This window comes from Hyperoodon ampullatus (genome assembly GCF_949752795.1).
Source record: "Hyperoodon ampullatus genome assembly, chromosome: 4".
Classification (NCBI taxonomy): Eukaryota; Metazoa; Chordata; class Mammalia; order Artiodactyla; family Ziphiidae; genus Hyperoodon; species Hyperoodon ampullatus.
In genome coordinates, this window is record NC_136917.1 from 120311921 (window position 1) to 120339910 (window position 27990).

Sequence of the window (27990 nt, forward strand, 5' to 3'; positions counted from 1 at the left end):
TCTATCTATTTATTTTGGCTGCACTTCAAGGCATGCAGGATCTTAGTTCCCCTACCGGGATTCAAACCTGTGCCCTTTGCAGTGGAAGCACAGAGTCTTAACCAGTGGACCGCCAGGGAAGTCCCTCAGTTTGTTTATTCCTTTCTCCCTTTATCCATTTATTTAAAAGTACTGTTGAGCACTGATCACATCTTGGATAACTGTGTAGGCACTGGGCATGCATTGTGATCCAAACAGACCAAAATCTCTACCCTGTGGAGCTTGCATTCCACTTCAGGCCCTCGGGAGCGGGTTTGGGCTCTGGTAGAGGAAATGTCCAGGTCGCACTACCTTTTGAGAAGCGTAACAGGCAGGCCAGAGCCACCTTCTGCTTCCCTAGGCTCCCATTTGTACTGCTTTCCCCCTTTGAATGGTGTGCTTTGAAAAATGAGTAAAATATGGAGGGGTATGTTAGAAGGTCATAAATGCCAAGAAGAAAAATCAAGCAGAGAAGTGGGATTGTGAAGAGGAGTTGGCAGTTTTAGGTGGGGTGCCAGGAAAGGCCACGCTGAGAAGGTGACGCTGCAGGAAAGACCCAAGGAGGTGAGGAACCAGCTGTGCATCTGGCTGGGGGAAGAACATTCCAGGCAGAGGGAACTCGAAGCTCTGGGGCAGGAATGCCTGGCTCGGTCAGTAATACCAGGGAGGCTGGGGAGGCCAGGGTGAGGGTACGGGGCAGAGGTGAGCTTGGGGCCCCTCGCCATTGGAAGGGCTTTGACTTTTACTCTGTGCTGAGAAACACTGGAGGGTTTTGAACACAGGTGTGGCATGGTTAGAGAAAGACAGGGACGATGGGGGGACCTTCTAACCTTCATCTGTCACTGTCCCGACGAAACCTCTCCTAATCGTATCTGCACAGAAATAGAAAATGAACCAAGTAGAGCTGTAGGAGAGAGCGTAAGGGCCCTGAGCACCTGAAGTAGATAAAGGGTTCTGAGGAACAGAGGCAAGATGGTCTTAGTCATTGGAAGCTGGGTTTTCAGAGACTCTTCTGAATTTTATACAGCTCTTCGGCTTGTGAAAACTGATCCCTTTCCTTTGTAAGCTTGTTTGTCAGGTGCGTTCTTTTTCCTTGGCAAAGCCTGATCTGCTTTATCCTGATCAGTAGGTTATTGGATTCAGTAAAAGTCTTTCCTATTTCCTTGGAAATAAGGAGTCAGATCTTTTCTTACCCGAAAAGTCCTGAAATGTTAAACAGCCTCAGTTGGATTGCAAGGGGCATCTGTGTGCTTGTGCATTGCTGGCTGTGCCTGCAAGATATAGGAAGGAACTTTTCTTCCCTGGCAAACCCAACTTTGATTATACTGACGGCTTTTTCACTACAGTTTTCTCTTAACTGCAGATAACTTGTTTATCCCTACGGTAAAGAAGGCACGTGGCGGATGAGCAGGGAGGCGAGGCCGCAGAGTGAGGCAGCGGGGCAGACCTGGGAAGCAGAGGACGATGACATGGCAGAAGGCGATTTAGGGTATGGCCTCAGAAGAAGGCCCGGCGGCATTTGTGAAGTGCAAGTTTCACATTTATTTACATCTAGAAAAAGATCAGATGGAAAGGCCTTTAGTCCTCCCCCATTTTCAAGAAATGGGGAAGAAAGAAACAGTGCCGTTTTTCAGTATTCCAAACATAAGAGCTTGCATGATACATACCCGGAAGGACCCCAAATTCCCTACCACGGCCGACAAAGTAGCACTGGTAAGAATGCCTAGCATCCTCTTTCTCCTCCTCTTTTCTGCCCTGTGGATTTTATCAATGCTGTCAGCCTCCCAACACATGAAGATGGGTCACCATCGTGGATTTTAGAAATTTATCTTTATTCACCTCTAGAGGTTGATTGGTGATGGTAAAAGTAATTGATGTTTCTGTCTCCACGTATTATACAAATTGTGAAGTACAGTAATTATTCTGCATCAATACATATATGTTAGTTATATCAATAAGTAATTACTTACCTTGCTTTTCTTTTTTTTGAGGTACGCGGGCCTCTCACTGCTGTGGCATCTCCCCTTGCGGAGCACAGGCTCCGCGCCCATGGCTCACAGGCCCAGCCGCTCCGCGGCATGTGGGATCTTCCCAGACCGGGGTACGAACCCGTGTCCCCTGCATCGGCAGGTGGACTCCCAACCACTGCGCCACCAGGGAGGCCCTTACCTTGCTTTTCTTGTGAAGTAGTGGTATACTTCATTTGTTCTTTTTTTTGTCTTATTCAACAAACATTTATTGGGTACCTGTTAGGTGCCCAGCACAGTACCAGACTCTGGGAATAACATCAGTAAACAAAATAGTCAAAGGCCCTAATGTCATGGAGTTCACATTCTGGTAGAGCACGGAAAATAAACCTGCAAATCAACAGCTATGTAACATCAGGCAGTGGTAAGTGAAAAGACAGTGAGTGAGTGGAGGGGCTGGGGCACTGCTGTTTGAGGCACAGGTCAAGAGAGGCCTCTCGGGCTTCCCTGGTGGCGCAGTGGTTGAGAGTCCGCCTGCCGATGCAGGGGACACGGGTTCGTGCCCCGGTCTGGGAAGATCCCACATGCCGCGGAGCGCCTGGGCCCGGGAGCCATGGCCGCTGAGCCTGCGCGTCCGGAGCCTGTGCTCCGCAATGGGAGAGGCCACAACAGTGAGAGGCCCGCGTACCGCAAAAAAAAAAAAAAAAAAAGAGAGGCCTCTCTAAGGAGGTGACATTGGAGCACTGCAAGCCTGATGCTCATCTGGGGAAGGAGTGTTACAGGCAGAACACACAGGTTTCAGGTTATTTTAGGGATGTCATAAAATTCTCAAAACAAGATGAATTTATCATAAGTAAAAATAAATTGTGCTGTACACTAAGGAGAGAATAAAATTCAGAATCATATTGTGATAGAATGTTACAACTGCGAAGTGACCCAGACCTGGTGGACGAGTCCCAGCCTGCACTGTGGTACAGCTCTGGTGTGGCTGAATCTTTTGTAATCCATATTGTAAAACTTCCCCACCAAAGTGGAACAAACACAATTAGAACAACATGAAAATAATTTAAGAAACATTTCAGATTTACAGAAACATGGTGCAGCTGGGGATTGATCTCAGTCCTTCAAAATCCTTCTTGAAATTAGGGTGGGATTCTTTGTATATTTTTCTTCCAAGTCCTTATCATGCATAGAGGATGGATACTGTTTTGCAAGCAAGATGTTGAAAATTGAACATTATGCTAAGATGCCTTTACAAAAATGTGAGGAAACTACTGGGATATAAACAAGAAGTAATAGTAATGGTGTGAGCTCCTATTTTTTTTGAGTTACGGACTTTTGTCTTTTTATCAAAGTTGACTTGATCCTAGGTAAGAATATTGTGTTAGTTTCCTCTTGCTAATAGGCAGTTTCCAAATTACCAGAAATTTAATGGTTTAAAACAACATAAATTTTATTCTTACAGTTCTGTAGGTTAGAAATCCAAAACAGGTTTCACTGGACTAAAATCATGGTGTTGGCATGGCCGCCTCCCTTCTGGAGGCTCTAGGGGAGAACCCACTCCCTTGCCTTTTCCACCTTCTAGAGGCTGCCTTCCCTGGCCGTGGTACCCTTCCTCCATCTTCACAGCCACTTCTCCCGCTGCCTCATGCTGATACTGACTCCCCTGCCTCCTTCTTTCATTTATAAGGACCTGGGTAATCCAGAATAATCTCCTATCTCCAAGTATTTAATCACACCTGCAAAATCCTTTTTGCTAGGTATTCACAGGTTCTGGGATTAAATGTGGACATCTTTGGGGGCCATTATTCTGCCTACCACAGGTGTTAATAGAATAGAACTTGTCATTGTCAACCCAGTGTTACTTTTTTAAATTTTTTATTTATTTTTTTATTTTTGGCCACATCATGCTGCATGCAGGATCTTAGTTCCCCGACCAGGGGTTGAACCCATGCCCCCTGCACTGGACTGCCAGGGAAGTTCCCCAATGTCACTTTTGTCCCTCATTGGAACCCTGAATTATCAGAGTAAAAACATGACTTAGGTTTTCCCTTGGTTACTGTCATGTTGGTGAAAGTTCAGAATAGCAAAGAAAAGAATTGTTTTGAGAAATTTTTAATGTCCCTCAAAACACTCTTTCTAAATTTTTTTGCTTCTTTTTACTTCCTTTTCTCTTGCTATAATTTATCACTTCAATGTTTTTCTATTGCCAGTGAAACTGCAATGTAAATGAAGTTCCTGGGAAGCCCAGATTAATGTCTCAGTTGATCGATCCCATTAAGGAGAGAATAATTGAAGTTACTGGAGACTTCTAGTGATTCTCCTTGGAAAGAAATTGAATTCAGGTTATTTCTTAGATATTCATATCATGATACTGATCAGGCTTAAGCCAAACACCAAAATTTATTTACTTTACTCACCAACATTCATTAATACTGTGTTTGGATGTAGTAAGTAACCAATTCATTAACAACAGTTTTATTTTAGAGTCCTTTTTTTTTAAGAGTCTTTCGATTCAAAAGTATGTGTCTTTTCATTTGTGGAATGTTTTAAGCTATATGTTTTTATCATCATTTGGTGTATTACAGTTATTTTCTCGTTTCAATTTAGGGAAAGGCTGTATTTGATATTTTGTAAACAAATGTCCCATATTTAACTAGCTAAAGAAAATATTTAATTTCTTTTCCCTCTAATAGATTCTAATTCAGAGTTGTCAAATGTGGAATTAAGGCAACGCCTTCAGGAAACTCTAGAGGTAGGTACTCTGGCTAACATACAAATTCTCATGTGAATAAAGTCCACTGAGAGATATTTTGTGTAAGTATTACTAACATGGTATGGAAGTCAACTGTTGGCTTTCCAGATATTCTCGAGCCACAATGTCAAGCTCATAGCTTCCAGCTGGCCTCCGCATCTCGGTGGCTTCGTCTCCTCATCTCTCAGAAAGGCTGTTCGTATAAACATGCCCTCCTGTTCTCCTTTCCAACTTAGTTCTCTAACCTCCTGGAGAAAATAATCACTCTCTTCCATCTGTCTTCCCAGTATGTGTGACTTGAAATAACCTGACTTAATTGAACCTCTTTGAAGTCAGAGGACTAGAAAGTACCCCAGGGGGTCTGAGGAAACCATCCGTCTTGCTGGGAGTTGGAGTTTCTATGAGGGTGCTTGGCCTTTCAGGAACAGAAAGCCCGTCGTAGTGTGCATTTGTTTTTTTGTTTGTTTGGTTTTTTTGGGTTTTTTGGCCACAGCATGTGGGATGTTAATTTCCCGACCAGAGGTCATACCTCAGGCCCCCTGCAGTGGACGCATGGGGCCTTAACCGCTGGACCGCCAGGGAAGTCCCTTAGTGTGCATTTGTATCTCTTCTGGTGATCGCTACTCTACTAGTTTCCTAGGGCTGCCCTGACAAACTGGTGTCTTAAAAGAGCAGATCGATTCTCTCTCAGCTATGGAGGCTAAAGGTCTGAAATCAAGATGTGGGTGGGCCATGTTCCCTCTGAAGGGTCTAGAGGAGAATCCTTTACCACCTCCTAGCTTCTGGTGGTTGCCGCCAACAACCTTTGGCTTGTAGCTGCGTCACACCAGTCATTGGATTGAGGCCTACTCTAATCTAGTATGACATTAATTACATTTGCAAAGACCCTATTTCCAAATAAGGTCGAATTTATGGTACCAGGGGTTAGGACTTGAACGTATCTTTTGAGGTGAGGGGCACAGTTCTACTTATAATAGCTACTGTAGCTGTGTAGCCGATCATGTTCTTATTTTATGTGGTCTAAAGCTTTTTCTCCAAATTATTAACTGTGTGTGTGGCCTAGATGGGTAAAAGCAAAAGATTGGGGCTTTTAGTCATAACTGGCACCTGACAGTGAGCATCTCAGTTTTAGCCTCTCTGGTCCACTTATAAAGCCTGGAGGAATTTCCAACCTCATTTTGTAAGGTCAGAGCACTTTGAGTCAAAGTGAATGTTGAGCTTAAATGTAAACTGTCTAAATTGATCATTTGGGGTTGCATATCTCACAGATAGGAAGACTAATTGTGTTTTTCTCCTCAGGAGTTAGAAATTTTGAAAACTGAACTTGAGGCATCTCAAAGACAACTTGAAGGTAAAGAGGAAGCATTGAGAATTCTTCAAAGCAATGTAAGAAGTTACTTTTACACTTTCATCAGGTACACATTCCAATGATAGGTAGTATGGTTGTATCTGCACGGCTTGCCGGATCTCAGTTCCCCAACCAGGGATTGAACCCGGGCCATGGCAGTAAAAGTGCCAAATCCTGAACACTAGACCACCAGGGAACTCCCTGGTTGTAGCTTTTAAAATAAAAGCATCAGTGTTTAATATAGTTTTTTTTTTGAGCTATAGATTTTTAAAACAGCTTTATTAAGATATAACTTAACGTCATGAATTTCACTTGTTTTAAGCATACAATTTATTTTTACTAAACTTAGAATTGTGTAACTATCATCACAACTTAATTTAGAACATTTCCATCACCCCAAAAAAGGAACCTCTTACCCATTAGCAGTTATTCCCATCCCCAGCCACCACTAATCTACTTTCTGCTTTATAGCTTTGCCTTTTCTATTTCATAAATAGAATCATACAGTATGTGTCTAGATTCTTTTGCCTCTGGATTCTTATAGTTAGCATATTTTTAAGGTTCATGCATCTTGTAGCATGTGTCAGTGCTTTCTTCCTTTTTTATTGCCAAATAATATTCCATTGTATACATATGCCACATTTTGTTTATCCATTTACCAGTTGATAGCTATTTTGGGCTATTATGAATAATGCTGCTATGAATGTTCATGTACACGTCTTTGTATGCGAAATCCATTCATTCATTCTCAAGTTCATTGGGAAAGAACCAAACCAAGATCTTCTGACTTTTGAACTATCAAACTCTATACAAAAGGTCTCTGTGGGAATCTCATCTCAAGGTAATTTTCTACTGTCTTAAAATAAAAATGTGAACTTCACTTTGCATATAAGTGTGATTGGAAATTTAATTTATACTGATACAATCTTTATTTTTCTTAGGCAATATTTGGCAAAGCCACAAGTCATACCCAGGCAGTGCTTCAAAAAACTGTGGAACAAAAGAGGTCCTTAGAGAAGGTATTTGATCACATATAGCGTATAGTGTAGACTTGTTCAATTCAATGAGCTTTCAAATAGAATTCCCTTAAAAATCACCATACCAGTGTATATGTCATTTGTGCATACCCTCTGCTAAGTGTACTTCAACTTCATACACTCCCTTCCCTTTTGGAGCTTATAATTCAAAACAGATTGTCACATGGGCTAAGCCTGCCAAATTGACACTTCCTGTTTTTCTTCTTTTCCTATTTTTCTTCTTCTGCTTGCCCTGCAGAGCCTGCCTCTTTCTGACCATCTCATCTTCACTAAAAAGGTAGTTAGAAATCACCCTAGATGGTCATATTCCTATTCCTGTTTTACTCTCCCTTGGTGGGAGTGTCCTGGGCTCAGACTTTCAGGAGTATATGTTGGGGTCTGCATGGGTTGGGGGCAATGAGAAATCTAGGTTCAGGCCAACAAATTTGAAATGTTCCCTATAATAAGTAAGCTTCAGCAAAGCTTTCTGAGTGCTAAAGAGGCATGTCATATGTGTTTACAAATGTCATAGACTCTTTTTGAGCAGTGATTAGTTTTTTGTCTTTAACCTATTTCTGTGAAGTGACTAAATGATTTATTTCAGATATTCATAAGTCATGAAATGATTTATTTGTAGTAATTTCCTTGAAAGTGCTATTTTTTTCTATAGGAAATAAATGCCTTGCAGTGGGAAATAGAATTTGATCGCAATAGATTTAAAAATATAGAGGAATCTTGGATCCAAAAATATGACAGGTTTGTGTATTATTATTCCATAATTTTTCTTTGGAAATTTTTAAACTGTGTATAATTCAAATGTAGCTTAGGCTTTTTTCTTTTTTGAGCACACTAAGTATAAAATTCAGGGAATTCCCTGGTTGTCCAGTGGTTAGGACTTGGTGCTTTCATTGCCATGGCCCGGGTTCAATCCCTGGTTGGGGAACTAAGATCCTGCAAGCCACGTGGCACAGCCAAAACAAAAATAAAATAAAATAAGATTCATATTGCTTACCCACTTACCAGTTCCATATCTTACTGTTACTGTTAATTTTCTTTCTTTATAAACTAGTATAAACTGTATATTAAAATACAGTTTAAGAGCCATGTTTCCCAAGTTATTTTAGCCTTGCACTGTTTTTTCAAAGTCTTTTGAGCAACTCTTGTATTAGTGTGAATTTATTTAATAACTTTGACCTTATGAATATGCTATAATTTAATCACTGAGAAATTGATTTGGTATCTGGGGTTATAGATGGCTTTAGTACCTAATTTTTAAATTTATTACTTCTTAACTTTTAATTTGAGATAATTGAAGACTTACGGAAAAGTTGTAAGAATAGAACAACTCCTGTATATCTTTCACCAAGATTCTCCAAATTTTAACTCTTTACCACATTTACTTTATCATTCTTTTTTCCTTTCTTTCGCTCTCTTTGTAGTTAAATACATAAATATAGAGGTTATATTTTCTGAACCATTTTGCATATATAGGGTCCCATTACTCTAACTACTTCAGTTTGTATTTTATTTTAAAAGGGACGTTCTCATTTATAACATAATATAGCTATAAAAATAAACACCTTAACCCAATACTATTATTTAATGTGCAGACCTTCTTTATATTACCAACTATCTTAATAATGTTCTTAGAGCAAAAGAGAAAAAACAATTTCCCCTGTTCAGGACCAGTCCAGAACCACATGTTGCATTTGGTTGTCATGTCTAAATTTTAGTCTCCTTTAATCTGAAACAGTTCTTCAGTGTTGATCTTTTATAACCTTTACATTTTTTTGAGGCGGACAGGCCCATTATTTTATAGAATATCCTACAGTGAGGTTATCTGATGCTTCTGGATTGAATTGGGTTATGCATTTTGGGCAGTATTACCACTGAAGCAATGTATTCTAAGTGCATCATATCTGGAGGCATGTAATGCTGATTTGTCCTATTCCTAGGATGTGACTCTTGATCACTTGATTAAGGTATGGTGTCTGCCCTCATTCTCCACTATTAAGTCACTGTTTTTCCCCTTGTAATTAATAAGCATCTTGTGGAGAGATACTTGAAAATTATGTAAATAAACTGTGACTCATCAGACTTTTCACCCACTCGTTTTTATATCCACTGATATTCTATCTGAAGCAATTATTACTACAATGGTTGCCAAATGGTAATTTTCTAATTCCCTTATTCCTTCTACATTTGTATGTTGGCATTTTACTGTAAAAAAGAGTTTTTCCTTCTCATTTGTTTGTTTATACCAATATGGATTCAAGGATTCTTGCATTATTCAGTGGGTTAAAAGCTATTACTACCATAATTTCTTCTTTTTTTTTTTTTTTGCGGTACGCGGGCCTCTCACCGCTGCGGCCTCTCCCGTTGCGGAGCACAGGCTCCAGACGCGCGGGCCCAGCGGCCATGGCTCATGGGCCTAGCCGCTTCACGGCACGTGGGATCTTCCCGGACCGGGGCACGAACCCGCCTCCCCTGCATCAGCAGGCGGACTCCCAACCACTGCGCCACCAGGGAAGCCCCATAATTTCTTTTGATGCTTAAAATTTTCCAACTTTGGTCAATGGCAGCCCCATCAAGCACAGGTGTTCCTGTGACTTTTTGACGTCTATTTTTCTTTGAGCACTTTCTTGCTTTCTGGTACAAGATATTCTAGGCCAGTATGCCTACAATATTAGGTATTTCTTCAAGGAGCAGCAGTTCCTTTTAATGGGGAATGGTGTTTAGAAATCAAAATCTGAGTGCTAGGTGCACTCATTACTACTGAGGGTTCACTGTGTGAAGTTCCTCTCAGAGGACAGAGTTGGAAAATACACAGGTGCAGACACACGTATATATACATCTATCTATCTGTCTATGTCATCGATTTATCATCTATCTACCTGTCTCTTTATCATTTATGTATGTATGTATCTGTCACATCAATGAGATCATACTCATATCTCCAATTGCAGAACACCACCACAGGGTTCATCTTAGCCTTGCCCCTCTCTGCATCTGTAAGTCCCACAAGGAGAAACCTAGCTCCTGTTACCCTGTATGTTTACTTATTTGTTCCATCATAGACTATACAGAAAGTAACTTTAGAATTGCTAATACATACCCTTGTAAAATCAAGCTCATTAACTAGAGTTCCATATTTGTTTACAGTTTTGTTTTTAGCCTGAAGGTATATGGTCAAAATACGGTGTTTAAAACTTACTTGGTTAGTTTCCTCTTTTTTATCTTCAGTATGGTTATGCTCTTCATTTAAGTTCGTTTCCATTTGTATTCTGTTTTAGAGTTTTTCACTATCCTTATTTATTTATTTTGTCTACTTTTTTTTTTTTAAGATGTTGGGGGTAGGAGTTTATTAATTTGTTTATTTATTTTTGCTGTGCTGGGTCTTCATTTCTGTGCGAGGGCTTTCTCTAGTTGTGGCAAGCGGGGGCCACTCTTCATCGCAGTGCGCGGGCCTCTCACTGTCGCGGCCTCTCTTGTTGTGGAGCACAGGCTCCAGACGCGCAGGCTCAGTAGTTGTGGCTCACGGGTCTAGTTGCTCCGCGGCATGTGGGATCCTCCCAGCCCAGGGCTCGAACCCGTGTCCCCTGCATTAGCAGGCAGATTCTCAACCACTGCGCCACCAGGGAAGCCCCCTGTTTGTCTACTTTTGACTTTGTGAAACATTGACAGTGCTTCCAACAGTCAGAAGTATTCAGACAGGTATATTCAGAGAAGTGTCCTTCACCCCTCTACCCCATTCCCAATGTCCTGCCATTCCTCCTTCCCTTCACTATCTGTACATAATCAATCTTACTATTTTTTGATTTATCCTTCCTCTGTTTCTGTTTACACAAATAGGCAGGTATATGTATGTTTTCTTATTTCCCCTTCTTTCTTACATCAAAGATAGTTTACTGTAGATACTCTTTTGTGCTTTTTCTGTTTAACAATATATCCTGGAAATCACTCGATTGTGTGGCTGTGAAATAGTTATTCAACCACTCTCCTATATATAGGCTCTTAGATTGTTTCCATTATTTTGCTATTATAAACAATGCTGCAATAAATAGCCTTGACATATACTTTTGTGTTGCTGGAGATGTATTTTCAAGGTAAATTCTTAGAAGTAGAATTGCTGGGTCAAAAGGTAGATACGTATGTAGATTTATTAGAGGTTGCCTAATTCCTCTCTATGAGGCTTGTACCAATTTGCATTCCTTACGGTAACTCATGAGAGTGCTTGTTTCCCCATAGCCTCATCAAGAGAATATGTCATACGTTTTGATATTTGCCAATGTGATAGTGTTGTTTACGCAATTTTTTTTTTGTATTTTGTTATAGCTGCACAGAACCCAGAAAATTCTGATTCACATACACAGATTTACACTTGGTCAACAGGTTATCTCTTAGGATGCTCTTCAGTTAGGCAGAACTAGCAGAGGATGCTTTATAGTGAGGTCTGCACAAAAATAGTTAACCAGACAGCAAAGTTAATGCATTTGACTGAGTAGGTTGTGATGTTTTTTTTGGTTTTTTGGTTTTTAAAAATATTTACTTATTTATTTAGCTGGGCCGGGTCTTAGTTGCAGCATACGGGATCTTCATTGCGGCATGTGGGATCTTTAGTTGTGGCATGCAGGCTCTTAGTTGCGGCACGTGGAATCTAGTTCCCTGACCAGGGATCGAACCCTGGCCCCCTGCATTGGGAGCATGGAGTCTTAACCACCGGACCACCAGGGAAGTCCCTGAGTAGGTTGTTTTTTAAAATTAATTTATAAAGTAGTTTGCATTCATCTCATAAAATGTTTGTGAGCATCTCACAACGTCCTCATAAGCTTAGAATTATTCAGAGTTCAGTTTGAGAATCACAGACCTAGAGTCCTAGGAAGAGGTCATGCTAAGAAAGGTGCTTTAGGACTTCCCTGGTGGCACAATGGTTAAGAATCCACCTGCCAATGCAGGGGACACGGGTTCGAGCCCTGGTCCGGGAAGATCCCACATGTGTGGAGCAACTAAGCCCGTGTGCCACAACTACTGAGCCTGTGCTCTAGAGTCCACGAGCCACAACTACTGAAGCCCACATGCCTAGAGCCCGTGCTCCGCAACAAGAGAAGCCACTGCAATGAGAAGCCCATGCACCGCAACCAAGAGTAGCCCCCGCTTGCCACAACTAGAGAAAGCCTGCACGCAGCAGTGAAGACCCAACACAGCCAAAAATAGATAAATAAATAAATAAATAAATTTATAAAGGGGAAAAAAAAGGTGCTTTATTCCTCAAGGGCTATAGACATTGCTTGAGAAACTGATTTCACATTTTATTAATTTGTAGGTAATTCATGGAAAGGGAATGTCTTAGATTTACATTTCTTGTTTTTTAGATATAACTGACATATTACATTAGTTCAGGTGTACAACACAATGACTCAACACCTGTACATATCACAAAATGTTCACCACAGTACAGTCAACATGCGTCACGTACGTGGATACAGAATTTTTTTTTTCTTGTGATGTGAACCACATTTCACTTTTAATTGAGAAACTTTAACTTCATGACCACTGTTTTAATGATATGAGGCCTGTCCCAAGCACAGCATGTAATATTCCCTAGGAATATCACGTCTTGATAGGTATTTTATTTAAAGTTATAAACTAGACCAGATGATCTGGTGACTGTTTTTAATTACAAAACCAATTTTTTAAGCCTCTGATACTGGGCTATTTAAAACAAATTTATTCATTTATTTTAAAAGTAAATTTATTTATTTACTTATTTTTGGCTGTGTTGGGTCTTCGTTGCTGCACGTGGGCTTTCTCTAGTTGGTGAGAGTGGGGACTATTCGTTGCGGTGCACACGCTTCTCATTTCTCATTATGGTGGCTTTTCTTGTTGCAGAGAACGGGCTCCAGGCACGTGGGCTTCAGTAGTTGTGGCACGCGGGCTCACTAGTTGTGGCACGCGGACTCAGTAGCTGTGGCTTGTGGGCTTAGTTGCTCTGCGTTATGTGGGATCTTCCCGGACCAGGGCTCGAACATGTCCCCTGCACTGGCAGGTGGATTCTTAACCACTGTGCCACCAGGGAAGTCCCAATGCTGGGCAATTTAGGAACTCTTGTAAGTAATTCCAATTTTCATTCAATAGATAAAGCTCCCTATGTATCTTTTTCTTAAATTGAGGTGTAATTGACATATAACAGTGTATTAGTTTCAGGTGTACAATATAATTATTTGATATTTGTATATGTTGCAAAATGATCATCATAATAAATCTAGTTAATATTCATTGCCATACATCATTACAGTTTTTTCTTATGTTGAGAACTTTTAAGGTCTACTCTCTTAGCAGCTTTCAAATACTGTTCAATAATTGTTAGCTACAGTCTTCATGCTGTACATTGCATCCCCAGGACTTATTTATTTTACAACTGGAAGTTTGTACCTCCTTATGTATCTTTTTATGCAAATTTTGGAAGGTGACCTAAGCATGTAGTTGGTGTTCAAATGGTTATTAACTTGATTGAAACTTTAGTAAAGAGAATGAATGTTCAAAATAGATGACTTAGAGGTATTTCTGGTTCTGATACTTTCTCAGCTAAGTATACAGAAGGGTTAAGAATAAGTTCAAAGTCTAACCACACTCCTTTAAATTTTTATTTTATTACATATATAAATTCTGGACTGTTTTGATGTAAGAAAAATTACATTAGGGTTTTCGTGTTCTAATTACGGGATTAAATATTCTCATTCACCTACAAAGTATTAATGTTTTAGTTACTTGGAGGGTACTTTTTTCCAGGCTAAACTGTGAAAATGCAGTCCTCAAAGAAACTTTGAAACTGAAAACAGAAGAAATTAAAATGCTCAAGTCTGAAAATACAAGTAAGTAGAGTGGTATTTTGATAATTCTTTAAAAATACTATGTTAAAAGATCAGTTTTATATAGAATGTCCTATGTTAAGAACAAAATATCAATAGACAAAGTGCTAATATTTTGAAGTAACATATTTTAAGGATAAAAGAGAAGAAATGCATCAGTTAGGTTTTTTCTTTTTAACATCTTTATTGGAGTATAATTGCTTTACAATGTTGTGTTCATTTCTGCTGTATAACAAAGTGAATCAGCTATATGTATACATATATCCCCATAGCCTCTCCCTCTTGCATCTCCCTCCCACCCTCCCTATCCCACCCCGCTAGGTGGTCACAAAGCACCGAGCTGATCTCCCTGTGCTATGCAGCTGCTTCCCACTAGCTGTTTTACATTTGGTAGCGTATATATGTCAGTGTTACTCTCTCACTTCGTCCCAGCTTACCATTCCCACTCCCTGTGTCCTCTAGTCCCTTCTTTACATCTGTGTCTTTATTCCTGTCCTGCCCCTAGGTTCTTCAGAACCATTTTTCTTTTTTAGATTCCATATATATGTATTAATATACGGTATTTGTTTTTCTCTTTCTGACTTACTTCACTCTGTATGACAGACTCTAGGTCCATCCACCTCACTACAAATAACTCAATTTCATTTCTTTTTATGGCTGAGTAATACTCCATTGTATATATGTGCCACATCTTTATCCATTCATCTGTCAGTGGACATTTAGGTTGCTTCCATGTCCTGGCTGTTGTAAACAGAGCTGCAATGAACATTGTGGTACATGACTCTTTTTGAATTATGGTTTTCTCAGGGTATATGCCCAGTAGTGGGATTGCTGGGTCATCTGGTAGTTCTACTTTTAGTTTTTTTTTTTTTTTTTTTTTTTTTTTTTTTTTTGCTTTTTTTTTTTTTTTTTTGCTGTACGCGGGCCTCTCATTGCTGTGGCCTCTCCCGTTGCAGAGCACAGGCTCCGGACACACAGGCTCCGCGGCCATGGCTCGCGGGCCCAGCCGCTCCGCGGCATGTGGGATCTTCCGGGATCGGGGCACGAACCCGTGTCCCCTGCATCGGCAGGCGGACTCTCAACCACTGCGCCACCAGGGAAGCCCCTACTTTTAGTTCTTTAAGGAACCTCCATACTGTTCTCCATAGTGGCTGTATCAGTTTACATTCCCACCAACAGTGCAAGAGGGTTCCCTTTTCTCTACACCCTCTTCAGCATTTATTGTCTGTAGATTTAAAAAAAAATAAATTTATTTATTTATTTTTCGCTGCATTGGGTCTTCGTTGCTGCGCATGGGCTTTCTCTAGTTGCGGCGAGTGGGGGCTACTCTTCGTTGTGGTGCGCGGGCTTCTCATTGCGGTGGCTTCTCTTGTTGCGGAGCATGGGCTCTAGAGCGCAGGCTTCAGTAGTTGTGGCACACGGGCTCAGTAGTTGTGGCTTGCGGGCTCTAGAGTGCAGGCTCAATAGTTGTGGCGCACGGGCTCAGTTGCTCTGCGGCATGTGGGATCTTCCTGGACCAGGGCTCGAACCCGTGTCCCCTGCATTGGCAGGTGGATTCTTAACCACTGCACCACCAGGGAAGTCCCCATTTGTAGATTTTTTGATGATGGCCATTCTGGCTGGTGTGAGGTGATACCTCATTGTATTTTTGACTTGCATTTCTCTAATGATTAGTGATGTTGAGCATCCTTTCATGTGTTTGTTGGCAATCTGTATATCTTCTTTGGAGAAATGTCTATCTAGGTCTTCTGCCCAATTTTGGATTTTTTTAAATTTAATTAAATTAATTAATTAATTTGGCTGCGTTGGGTCTTCGTTGCAGTGCGTGGGCTTCTCACTTGCAGTGGCTTCTCTTGTTGCGGAGCACAGGCCCTAGGCACCTGGGCTTCAGTAGTTGTGGCACGCGGGCTCAGTAGTTGTGGCTCATGGGCTCTAGAGCACAGGCTCAGTAGTTGTGGTGCACGGGCTTAGTTGCTCCGTGGCATATGGGATCTTCCCGGCCCAGGGATCAAACCCGTGTCCCCTGCATTGGCAGGCGGATTCTTAACCACTGCGTCACCAGGGAAGTCCAGGTTGTTTGTTTTTTTGATATTGAGCTGCATGAGCTGCTTGTATAGTTTTTGGAGATTAATCCTTTGTCAGTTGCTTTGTTTGTAAATATTTTCTCCCATTCTGAGGGTTGCCTTTTTGTCTTGTTTGTGGTTTCCTTTTCTGTGCAAAAGCTTTTAAGTTTCATTAGGTCCCATTTGTTTATTTTTATTTCCATTTTTCTAGGAGGTGGGTCAAAAAGGATCTTGCTGTGATTTATGTCAGAGCGTTCTGCCTGTTTTCCTCTAAGAGTTTTATAGTGTCTTGCCTTACATTTAGGTCTTTAATCCATTTTGAGTTTATTTTTGTGTATGGTGTTAGGAAGTGTTCTAATTTCATTCTTTTACATGTAGCTGTCCAGTTTTCCCAGCACCACTTTTTTTTTTTTTTTTTTTTTGCGGTACGCGGGCCTCTCACTGCTGTGGCCTCTCCCGATGCGGAGCACAGGCTCCGGACGCGCAGGCTAAGTGGCCATGGCTCACGCGCCCAGCCGCTCCGAGGCATGTGGGATCTTCCCGGACCGGGGCACGAACCTTTGTCCCCTGCATCGGCAGGCGGATTCCCAACCACTACGCCACCAGGGAAGCCCCCCAGCACCACTTATTGAAGAGGCTGTCTTTTCTCCATTGTATACTCTTGCCTCCTTATCAAAGATAAGGTGACCATAGGTGCATGGGTTTATCTCTGGGCTTTCTATCCTGTTCCATTGATCTATATTTCTGTTTTTGTGCCAGTACCATACTGTCTTGATTACTGTAGCTTTGTATTATAGTCTGAAGTCAGGGAGCCTGATCTCCCCAGCTCTGTTTTTGTTTCTCAAGATTGCTTTGGCTATTTGGGGTCTTTTTTGCTTCCATACAAATTCTGTAATTTTTTGTTCTAGTTCTGTGAAAAATGCCACTGGTAGTTTGATAGGGATTGCATTGAATCTGTAGAGTGCTTTGGGTAGTATAGTCATTTTCATGATGTTGATTCTTCCAATCCAAGATCATGGTATATCTCTCCATCTGTTTGTATCATCTTTAATTTCTTTCATCAGTGTCTTATAGTTTTCTGCATACAGGTCTTTTGTCTCCCTAGGTAGGTTTATTCCTGGGTATTTTATTCTTTTTGTTGCAATGGCAAATGGGAGTGTTTCCTTAATTTCTCTTTCAGATTTTTCATCATTAGTGTATAGGAATGCAAGAGGTTTCTGTGCATTGATTTTGTATCCTGCTACTCTACCAAATTCATTGCTTAGCTCTAGTAGTTTTCTGGTGGCATCTTTAGGATTCTCTATGTATAGTATCATGTCATCTGCAAACAGTGACAGTTTTACTTCTTTTTCAATTTGGATTCCTTTTATTTCTTTTTCTTCTCTGATTGCTGTGGTTAAAACTTCCAAAACTATGTTGAATAAGAGTGGTGAGAGTGGGCAACCTTGTCTTGTTCTTGATCTTAGAGGAAATGGTTTCAGTTTTTCACCATTGAGAATGATGTTGGCTGTGGGTTTGATCAGTTAGGTTTTCGAATTAAAAAAATTTTTGAGGTGAAATTCACATAACTTAAACCATTTAAAAGTGAACAATTCATAACACTTATAAACATCTAGTTCTAAAATGTTTCCATGACTACAAAATAAAACCTTATACCCATTAAACAATTTCTCCTGATCTCCCTTTATTCTTTAGTTTTTATACGCAGTGTAAACAAAATGGTAGAGTACCTGATGTTTGAGGAACCTGAGTAGGTTTATGTTTATTGGGAACCTAGTAGGAAAAGTATAAAATTGTATAGTTATTCAACATAATTTTTTCTCATAAAAGTGTCTTCTGTGACTTTGTCACTAATACAAATATTTTTCAAAACACTATTTGACTCATTAAGAACTTGAAATTATATAGATGTATGTGTATATACACACACACACAGAGCATATCTTTTTTTTTGTTTGTTTGTTTGTTTGATTTTGCGGTACGCGGGCCTCTCACTGCTGGGGCCTCTCCCGTTGCGGAGCACAGGCTCCGGACGCGCAGGCTCAGCGGCCATGGCTCACGGGCCCAGCTGCTCCGTGGCATGTGGGATCTTCCCGGACCAGGGCACGAACCTGTGTCCCCTGCATCTGCAGGCGGACTCTCAACCACTGCGCCACCAGGGAAGCCCAGAGCATATCTTTTATATAATGAGTCACTGTATGACAAAAGTTAATGAAAGAGTATTAAGGTGGTACCAACTTTTTAGAAATCTTTTTTTTGGCCACACCATGTGGCATGTGGGATCTTAGTTCCCTGACCGGGGATCAAACCTGGGCCCCTGGCAGTGAGAGCCCGGAGTCCTAACCACTGGACCACCAGGGAATTCCCAGCAGAAACTATTTTAAAGTGGTGGCTTGAAAGGCATAAAATGAGTGCTCAGTCAGGTAATGGGCCCGAGAGCAGCACTTTACATAGTGTAGTAAGTGAACTGTGGCAATCCCCTGGGTGAGAACTGCACACACTGATACGCTTCTCCACACCAGTGATTTGAGCAGATAGTGATTTCTCCCATGTTAGGTTGGTGCCAGGACAGAAGTTGCTCATAACCACTGCTCCTGTCCCTCCCTATCCTTCCACCCTATAAAAGAGAGGGAAAGTTACTGTTATTCTGCTTTCCAGTAAATAGCAGGACCCCTCTTGTTCTAAATATATGCATTGAGAGCCTCTTGTGAAAACTCTTAACTAAAAGAAAAGTCTGATAGAGTTTGGAGAGCTGGTACAGTTGACATTAATACAATATATTAGATTTCATCATCTGATCGTCTCACAGTGTGGATAATTAGCCTTTGTATGTTCTCTTTTTGAAAATCCTACAAATTTTCTTTGAGCAAATGAAGACCAGACTTCGGTTGCAAAATTATTTCCACATTAAAAATAACATTTTATCTAGTGTTAACTCACTTGATACCCACTATTCTATCAAATTTTCTGGTTGGAGACAGATTTTGTGGGTAGTTGTATATCCCTTGCTTAGAAGTGAGTATGTGGTGTTGGTTTAACTGGATTAGGTGAGGCTGGGGTTAGACCTCCTAACACTTTCTTACATGGCCCTTCCTAGTTTTGAATCAACAGTATTTGGAGGCCCTCGCCATGCTTGATATCAAACAGCGGAAGATGGCTCAGGAAAACACATGCCGGGACACAAGTGGCTTTACAGAGGTTTCAGGTCTTGAGGTAGGTAAGCAGGTATGAAAGTTTAGGAGGAGGGAAATTTTCCACTTCCATTTCTTTCTGCTGTCGCCATCAGCTCCACTTCTAGGATAGAACCATACTTAGCAATTTGAGACCAAGGGTGAGAGAGGCCCAGGTCCACTCTTCAGCCTTGCTGGTACCATACCTTTCCGGCACAGCATTCTTGGACATTAGGGGATGTGCTAGCCACTTCCTGTCCCTTTTATTTCCTTTTTCTACAGCTTTAGCAGAAAGTATGTTAGTAGTGTCTTCCCTGGGTAGAGGCTTACAGCATCAGAGTACTTTCCCACACATTTTTTAATCTGATCTTCGTAATGGTCTTGTGAGGGCTGCAAAGCAGGTATTATCCCCATTTTACAGAGGAGGAAACTCAGGCTCAGATAGTTTTAGTTACTTTCCCAAAGTGATGCAGTCACTCTGGGATTGAGCCAGGTCCAGGACAAAGATCTGCTGATGCATTGCTAATTGCTTGCTGAGGTGTGAAATGTCTTACAAGTATCCTGGGGACTCATGAGAAATAAGCGTACCAGTGGAGTGAGAAGGGGTAGCCATTCACTTATTATAGAACTTCAAAGAAAGCAACTACTACTAATAATAGCAAATACATAGTCCTTAGTAAGTTCCAGACACTGTTCTAAGTGATTCACGTAGATTAACACATTTCATTCTCACCACCACCAAATAAGGTGAGTACAATTAAATCCCTATTTTACAAATGAGGTAATTTTGGCCCAGAAGGGTTAAGTGATTTGCCCAAAGTCACAAAGCTACTAAGTGGTGGAGCTGGGATTTACACCTGGGTGGAGTTTAGAGTCTGTGCTTTTGATCACCGTGCTCTACTGCCTGGGTGGAAAACTAGTGTACTAGCAAAAAAAAGAAAAATAAAAGAAACTGAACGGAGAGGAAGTTCAGAAAAAGTGTGCTTTATTATAATCTTGAGTAGGCTCTAAGTAACTTTATGGCAGGCAAGAACAAGGGCCCTGAGCCAGCTGATGAAGGAGCACTGAGGTAAGGACATAGAATTAGGATGCAGAGGTCCTTGCAGAAACCTTGCATTTTTATATTGGCCCTACCCAGGTCTTAAGATGCTTTTGGCAACTTTTGCAGGGACAATTATCAGGAGCCGGAAGTTGAAAAGGGAAGATACCAATCTGCCACATAGCCACCATTTGTACACTTGAGTCAACTGAAAGCTCACTGTGTATGTACTTCACAGTTATCATTAATGCAAGAAGGAATTTTCTGAAATAGCCTTTACACTAAGAGAGACCGTGGAATCTTCCTCTCTAAACAGTCTCTAAAATAAAATTGTTTTAAGCCAGTCCATGTGAAATTTATAGCAGCAGGAAGCTTAGACAATAATTTTGTAGTTCCACATGAAACTTTAAAAGATATGGCACAATATGTTACATAGACCGCCTCCATTAAATTGGAAGCTGTTGGAATATTTTGGGAAAGCAACTTGTGGTTAGTTGCCAAAATGGTTTTTTAAAAAAAAGTATAGCAGGGCTTCCCTGGTGGCGCAGTGGTTGAGAGTCCACCTGCCGATGCAAGGGACATGGGTTCGTGCCCCAGTCTGGGAAGATCCCACATGCCGCGGAGCGGCTGGGCCCGTAAGCCATGGCCGCTGAGCCTGCGCGTCTGGAGCCTGTGCTCCGCAACGGGAGAGGCCACAACAGTGAGAGGCCCGCGTACCGCAAAAAAAAAAAAAAAAAAAGGTACAACAGTTCTTACTTTTCTTCTGGCTACAGTGGTCAACTAGGAGTGACCCACGTGGATTAGTTTCTTCATTGTGATCCAAAGACAGGTTTTGAAGGATCAGGGCCATATGCAATTCCAGAACAGTGGATGAACCAAGAAATATATTAAGAATTTATTACATGATTATAGACCATTTTTTTAGGAGTGACAGGATGATTGTTTTCCTTAGAATTCACTCATCATTTCTGAGCATGCATCTCTCCTGGCAGGACCTGACAGTAATGAATGCTGGGTAGCAAGGCCAAACCCAGTCACAGGAAATCCATATTGTGGGTGCTTCTATTTACTTCGTTAGGTCAAGTTCCTGCCAAGAACTCAGAAGTATAGGAAACTGGTACCAAGTGAAAGGCTTTGGAGCGTGAGCAGAAGGAATGCAGAATTCCTGTGTATTTTTGTTCCGAGTAATAACAGTCTCTCCTCATTTGTAGTCAATTTCCCCTTGGGTCCTGAAATCATGGTCTCAGCTTCCTATTTTTGTTTTCCTTTGCAGTTTCTTTGAATTAGGTGCTTGAATAAAATGTGCATGGGTTTGTGTGTGCGCCCCGTGTTTGTGTACGGCTGAGCAATGTGACACTTAGTAATGGATAATTCTTTTGGATTTAAAGCTTGCAGTCCTGGGAGCCTGCCTTTGTCACGGTCCCAGAGGGAGCCCCTGTACCTGTGCCAGACTGGCAGCATCTACTCGGAAAATGCTCCTTCAGGTCAAACAGGAGGTATTGTGTTATCAAAACAGTAAAAGCTTTGGTTTTGCTTCTCCATTAAAACAAAGTAGAATAAATGGGAGTATATGTAATAATTAGCTTAATTTGGTAGTCTTTGGCTATGGAACTTATTCTTAGTTTTAAATGATAACATTAACATATAAACCGGATTTTATTTACATTACTTGGCACAATATTGCAGCCATGAAAAGTTGTTTGCCTGTGTTTTAGTTAGTATTTCCTAAGTTCATATTTCTTTTGTCTATACATGGCCCTAAAATTACTAGATATTAGAGGAAAAGGCACACCTGCTTAAAATCACCAGGATGTGCAACACTGATTAGCCGAGACGTAAACATGAAGCTTATTAGAAAAGCTGCAAGGTACAGTGGAAGGAATCTTTGTGCCAGCCAGACCTAGGTTTGAATCTCAGCTCCAATATTTTCCAGCTTTGTGGCTTTGGACGCGTATGTTAAATGGAGGCTAATAACTAGTTTGGAGGGTTGTTGTGAAAAATAAAAACGGTAGACATATAATGTTTAGCATAGGGCTGTACCTGGCATTTAATCAAATGATAGCTGCCATTATAATTAGGCTTTCACAACAAATACAGTATGGACCATAATTTTTAAAATGTTTTTATTGAAGGTTTGGAATTTAGTCTTCAGAGTATATATGAAAGCAAACAGCTAAACATTAGTAATTCATCAGGAAAAGCATAAGATTACAAAGATCAGAGTCAGCTGTGGGAGGTATCTGAAAGATGGTATTCATAATTGTTTTCAGTGGTATTTTCTGGCATGGCCCAAGGCAGAACTGAAATGCAGCCATTGGCATCCTCCCTTCTTCCTCGTTGGGCAGGACATACACGAGGCCCGTCTAGGATAATGAGGTCTAAGAGTAGGATTACCAGGGAACTGATAGGCACAAGAGAAACTCCTGGTAATCTGGTTCAGAGTGGGCAGCTACTGCAGAAGAGAATGGCATGTAGTAATTAGATTAAGCGGATCCAGTATATCAAGGGCAGGCAGAAAACTACTAGGCAGGGAGACTGCATTTGCTAATCTGACTCAGCATTCAGGCAAGAATTGTTCTGGTTTTGCCTCTAACACCTCTCAAACTTTCTTTCAAAACCAGTTGGAACTTCTGCAGAAGAGTAAAGAAGAAGCCTACATAATGGCAGATGCATTCAGAATTGCATTTGAGCAACAATTAATGAGGAAAAATGACCAGGCACTAAGATTGACACAAATGGATAAAATGTGTAAGAAAGCAACAAAAGGGACAAATTGGAAGCACCTTAAAGATGATGGTAAATAAGAATTATAATGGTAATAATCAGGTGTAATTTCAGTTGTTTTTGGTTATAATCATAGTTGATTAAGCAGTTAATATGGTGAATATAATTGAAATTTCACATATAGTTATGATTTATCTAAAAATGTAACAACTATGGGAAAAAAGGAGTCACTGGGTGTTACTTATGCAGATGAAACCATAAAATAACAGGAGAATCTCTTTTTTAGTAGAGATTTTTAGTGGAAAAAATTTATAATACGAGCGTTAGAACCCAACAGTGGAACCCAACATTAAATCTATCTATCTAATTAAACTTTATTGAAATGTGTGACTTTGGAAGGAGACATTGAGCAGTAGAGAAATAATCTTAAATTGGACAAATTAATAAAATATTCTTATAAAAAGTGAAACAGAAGTTAAGGTTTAGGTTTTGGTTCACAAGCCTATCAAAAGTTCATGGCCAAAAAAAAAAAAGTTCATGGCCATTTTGGAGTCATTATGGTATTAGTGTAAACAAAATATACAAAAATGGCATGAGAGAATAAATTGCCATTGAAGTATGTAGACTGTTCAATATAAACAAAGTAGCTGGTATTTTTTAGAAATTTTAGTTTCTCTAAATGGTCAATCTCCATTTTCATTTGTAAGTATTATTCAGTAGGCTTCATATTGCTTCAATTTAAAATTCTAATTTGAAACCATTTATCAGTCAAGAAAGATTAAAGTGAAGTTTATTAAGTGTAAATTTTTAGTATTCAAATTCTGACATGACCCTGTTTCTAAATCTTGTTTGACAAAATCCATAATCCTATGTCCAGTATCTCTCATTTTCAGATGAACTTAGGACCAGTAAGAATCTTATAGGATTAAAAATGAAACTTTTAATAGTAGATACCTAATTTTGTTTGAAATATCTCTTCAAACCGTGCATATTAGCGTTAGTATATGGGTCAAGTGTTGTGAATTTTAGCTTCATTAACTAAACTTTACCCATCTCTTTGCTGAAGTGTTAAGAAACAGCTTATAGGGATAATAAAAATAGAAGTAGTAAACAAGAACTGTGAAAGCGGGTGAAAGCAGATACAAAAGCTATGTATTTAGTCAGGTGGAAGTCAGGGCAAAAGGGGGGAAATAATGCTCCTCAACTCTTGTTCGTTCTTAATCAGGCATTCCACATTGTACTGAAATTAACTTCTAAAGGTGTTTTCTAATATGAGACTTACAGAGGCCAGTGAGCAAATATAATGGCTAAGTCCTCAACAGTCACTTATAATAAATAAAAAATTAGTATTTATGTGGCTGTTTTCTATAATTCCTTGATAAAAGGTAAAGGTATAACCTCAGTGTCAAGGTAAGTGATTTGCCAGGGAAATAAGCTAACATAGTCCAATGTACTTAGCCTTTGAGGAACTGGTGGAAAACATTAAGAATATCTAGTTCTACTGTGAACAACCAATGTGTAGGTGATCTTCCTCAAGCACCTCTTCTTTCAGTGAGGCCCTTGATAGGAGCTGGATTGCAAAATTTTCAAAGGTATACTCTTAGAGGGCAGCCTAGGTGTTTTGTGTTGTTAACTGAAGTCAAATCCCTTTGAAAATCTGATTTTGTTGATGGAAGGTAGAAGAGTAGGGAGAAAGAATAGAAGCGGTAGATTCATATTCAGTTCAGCACTTGTCCTCATTTTATATTCCAGAATTCCTGCCTTTCTTAGCTTTTTACACAATTCAGGAACTTCTCCATAGAAAATATGATTTGAGAGGTACAGCTCCCAATCTTTGCTTTCTGTTAAGGTACTGGAAGCAGAATTTAAAATAGTTTATCTCTGAAAAGCCTTTACAAGTCCATAAAAGGTTTAGTAGCTCTTTGTGAGTTTCTTAGTGATAAGACTTTGATTCGTTTTAATATACTTCAATAATCTGGTACAAGATGATTGTTACAGGTCATTTTCTTATTTGTGGTTAACACTATGTTAACTTTTCTTCTTGATATGGCTGCTTAGACAAGTTCTGAGAGATAGCATGTTTCCTTTTTTTTAGATTGAAATAGAGACAGATTCATCCACTCTCAGAACTGGTGAGCTGGTCAGCTTGTCTGGCTTTTCCCCTTTGCCACAGCTGCTATTGAAAAAGGTCAGGTGTGAGGCCCAGTCACTGTGGTTTATCAGGATTGGGTGGAAAGGGAATTGTCCCTTTAGACTTTATCTGACCATTAGACCATTTGCAGAGCATTCTAAAAACATTCTTGAAATTTTCTTTGTATAAATCTATAAATTTTGTATTTTCTGCTACAAATTGCATCCTTTCTATGGATGAAGAAGAATATCAGTGTACATATTGCAGGATGTGGACTTTTAAGCATTATGTCAGTAGCTGGGCTAGGTGCTTTCACAATTTTTTTTTTAATTGAATAAAACTTACCATTCTTTTTTAAGTAGGTACATTTTTTTTAACATCTTTATTGGAGTATAATTGCCTTACAGTGGTGTGTTAGTTTCTGCTTTATAACAAAGTGAATCAGCTATACGTACACATATATCCCCATATCTCCTCCCTCTTGCGTCTCCCTCCCACCCTCCCTATCCCACCCCTCTAGATGGACACAAAGCACCGAGCTGATCTCCCTGTGCTATGCGGCTGCTTCCCACTAGCTATCTGTTTTACATTTGGTAGTGTATATAAGTCCATGCCACTCTCTCACTTCGTCCCAGCTTACCCTTCCCCCTCCCCGTGTCCTCAAGTCCATTCTCTACGTCTACGTCTTTATTCCTGTCCTGCTCCTAGGTTCTTTAGAACCGTTTTTTTTTTAAACTTACCATTTTAACCATTTTTAAGTGACAAGAAGTCCATTCACGTTGTTGTATTATCATCACCATCCATCTCCAGAACTTTTTCATCTTCCCAAACTCTGGACCCCCATTCAAAACTAACTGCCCACTCCCTTCCCCCAGCCCGTGCTCTATTATTTAATGGCACAGCAACCCAACAATAGAGCATAGGTACTATTATTCTCATTCTGGAAGTGAGGATATGTAGCTCAGAGAACTTGTCCAACATGGTACCATTAGGAAGTGGTTAAATGGGGATTCAAGTCCAGGTCTTTCTGGCTCTAAAGCAGAGTTTGCATGGTTCAGAGGCCACCTGTCTGCAGATATGTTTTGTTGGGAGTGAACAGTGTTCTCAAATATTGTGGACAGGTGGCTAACCTTTACACTGGGAGATTTCATATGCAAATGTGGATTGCTGGCTCCTTTGCAAGACTGAGATTATCAGGTAGCACAGGCTGCATTCTCCTGTGGGCGGCTGCTGAGCAATGAGAGTGGCAGGGCGCGGCTCTGGGTTCTCGCACTGTGGCCTCTCACCTGCGTTTGCAATCCTGGCTCTAAAGTCTGCTTTTCCCACTGCACTGTGCTGCCTGACTCACTCGTGCTAGAGGTCACCTGAAGAGGACAAGGTCCTGGCTGATTTAGGAATGAATTAGCCTTGGTTCACACTTACCTCTTTTTCTGGAAGTACTTCAGTGAGTGTCTTTTTGTGTCTCAGCTGGATTTTCGTGTTCCATTTTAGGGTTACCATCGCAAAGGAGTAAGAAGACCTTAGGGCAGAAACTGTTGGGTATGCTCCCTTTGGAAAACAGTTCTAAGAGTACTGATGACCAGCATGATCCTCAGGAAGTCTTTAAGGTGCTAACAGATTTGGTTAGTATCTTTGCTTTTTGTTAGAAGCTGTGGATGAGCTTATCTTTTTCCTTCCTATTAATTCAACTCTTTATCGCTCTATACTTGACTTTTATGCTCTGTTCCCATTTCAGGTACCATTTTCCAGAATTATGATCTTCATCTCCTTAAACACCCCACACATGCTTCCCACTTCTCCCATCCATGTTCTTCCTGTGCAGCTTTAAATCTCCACCTCTGAAAAGAGGAGGCTCCCTGTAATTAAGTCCAGGCATCTTGGTCATCTGCAGTTACATATACAGTTCATGACAAGACTTATATATTCAGGAATTTTTAAAGTGTTCAACGAACTTCCTCATGCATTATATCCTTTATTCATTACCACAACCCTGACTATACAAAGAAACTTTGTTATATGAACATACTTATCTATAGAAGAGTATTAAAGTTTACTTCCATATAAAAATATAAAAACAATTTTTATATAAATAACTTCAACATTCTTTCACAGAGGTAAGTACATGTTGGTATTATATATACATATATACACACATACCATGTAAATATATACTTCTTTCTCCTCTCTCTTCAGATGACTTAAAAATTTTTTCAACAGAAAGAACGCTGTTTTCTATTTTTCCTTTAAAAAAAAATCCTCAATAACATGTAGCATAATGCTTAGGAATCAGTGGACACCTAATTGATTTATTCATACTGACTGGCTTAGATTGGAGATTGAACATTTTCGTGAAATACTTCTGACTATAGCTCTGTACTTTGTGATATACTAACTGGTACGTTTTTAATTTCTGTGCATGCAGTTAAATGATAAAGAAGAAGCTTTGGCTCATCAAAGAAAAGTTAGTTACATGCTTGCTCGGGCTTTGGAAGACAGAGGCACCACCTCAAAAGAGAATAAAGAAAAAAATCCTATGAAAGACAATTCTCCATTAAAAAACCCCTGGCAGAAAACTTCAGAATTCCCTGTTTTACGTGATCCTGTACATTCATGTGTTCAAATTTTTAATTCTGTGGGCTGCATTTGTTCAATTCAGCACTTTCAAACAGATCAAAACTACACAAGAACTCTTAAAAGATCCTATTCTTTGCCATCAAATATCATGTACTGAAGACAAACCAGTTGAAATTAGAACTGAGAGCTGTTTATATCAAGACTTTGAAAACGGACCGTGTAAATGTTGCTGCATCTTCAGAAGTTGTGTTTTCCGGGTATTTCTAAATTTGGGGAAGCAGCTTAAATAAATGTTCTCTACAAGAAATTTATTAGT

The 27990-nt window shown here is 40.1% G+C and overlaps 1 protein-coding gene across 1 annotated transcript; it reads left to right on the top strand.

The window, feature by feature from the left end:
- Positions 1-1421: 1421 nt before the first annotated feature.
- CCDC125 (coiled-coil domain containing 125) lies at positions 1422-27975 on the top strand (the record flags this gene model as incomplete). Its single annotated transcript, XM_079701415.1, has 11 exons — positions 1422-1731; positions 4682-4740; positions 6040-6126; positions 7030-7107; positions 7775-7860; positions 13894-13976; positions 19134-19249; positions 21634-21741; positions 22867-23041; positions 26592-26722; positions 27523-27975. 11 exons carry the CDS (start codon positions 1422-1424, stop codon positions 27829-27831), a joined length of 1542 nt encoding a protein of 513 aa, XP_079557541.1. The 3' UTR covers positions 27832-27975.
- Between the last annotated feature and the right edge of the window lie 15 nt (positions 27976-27990).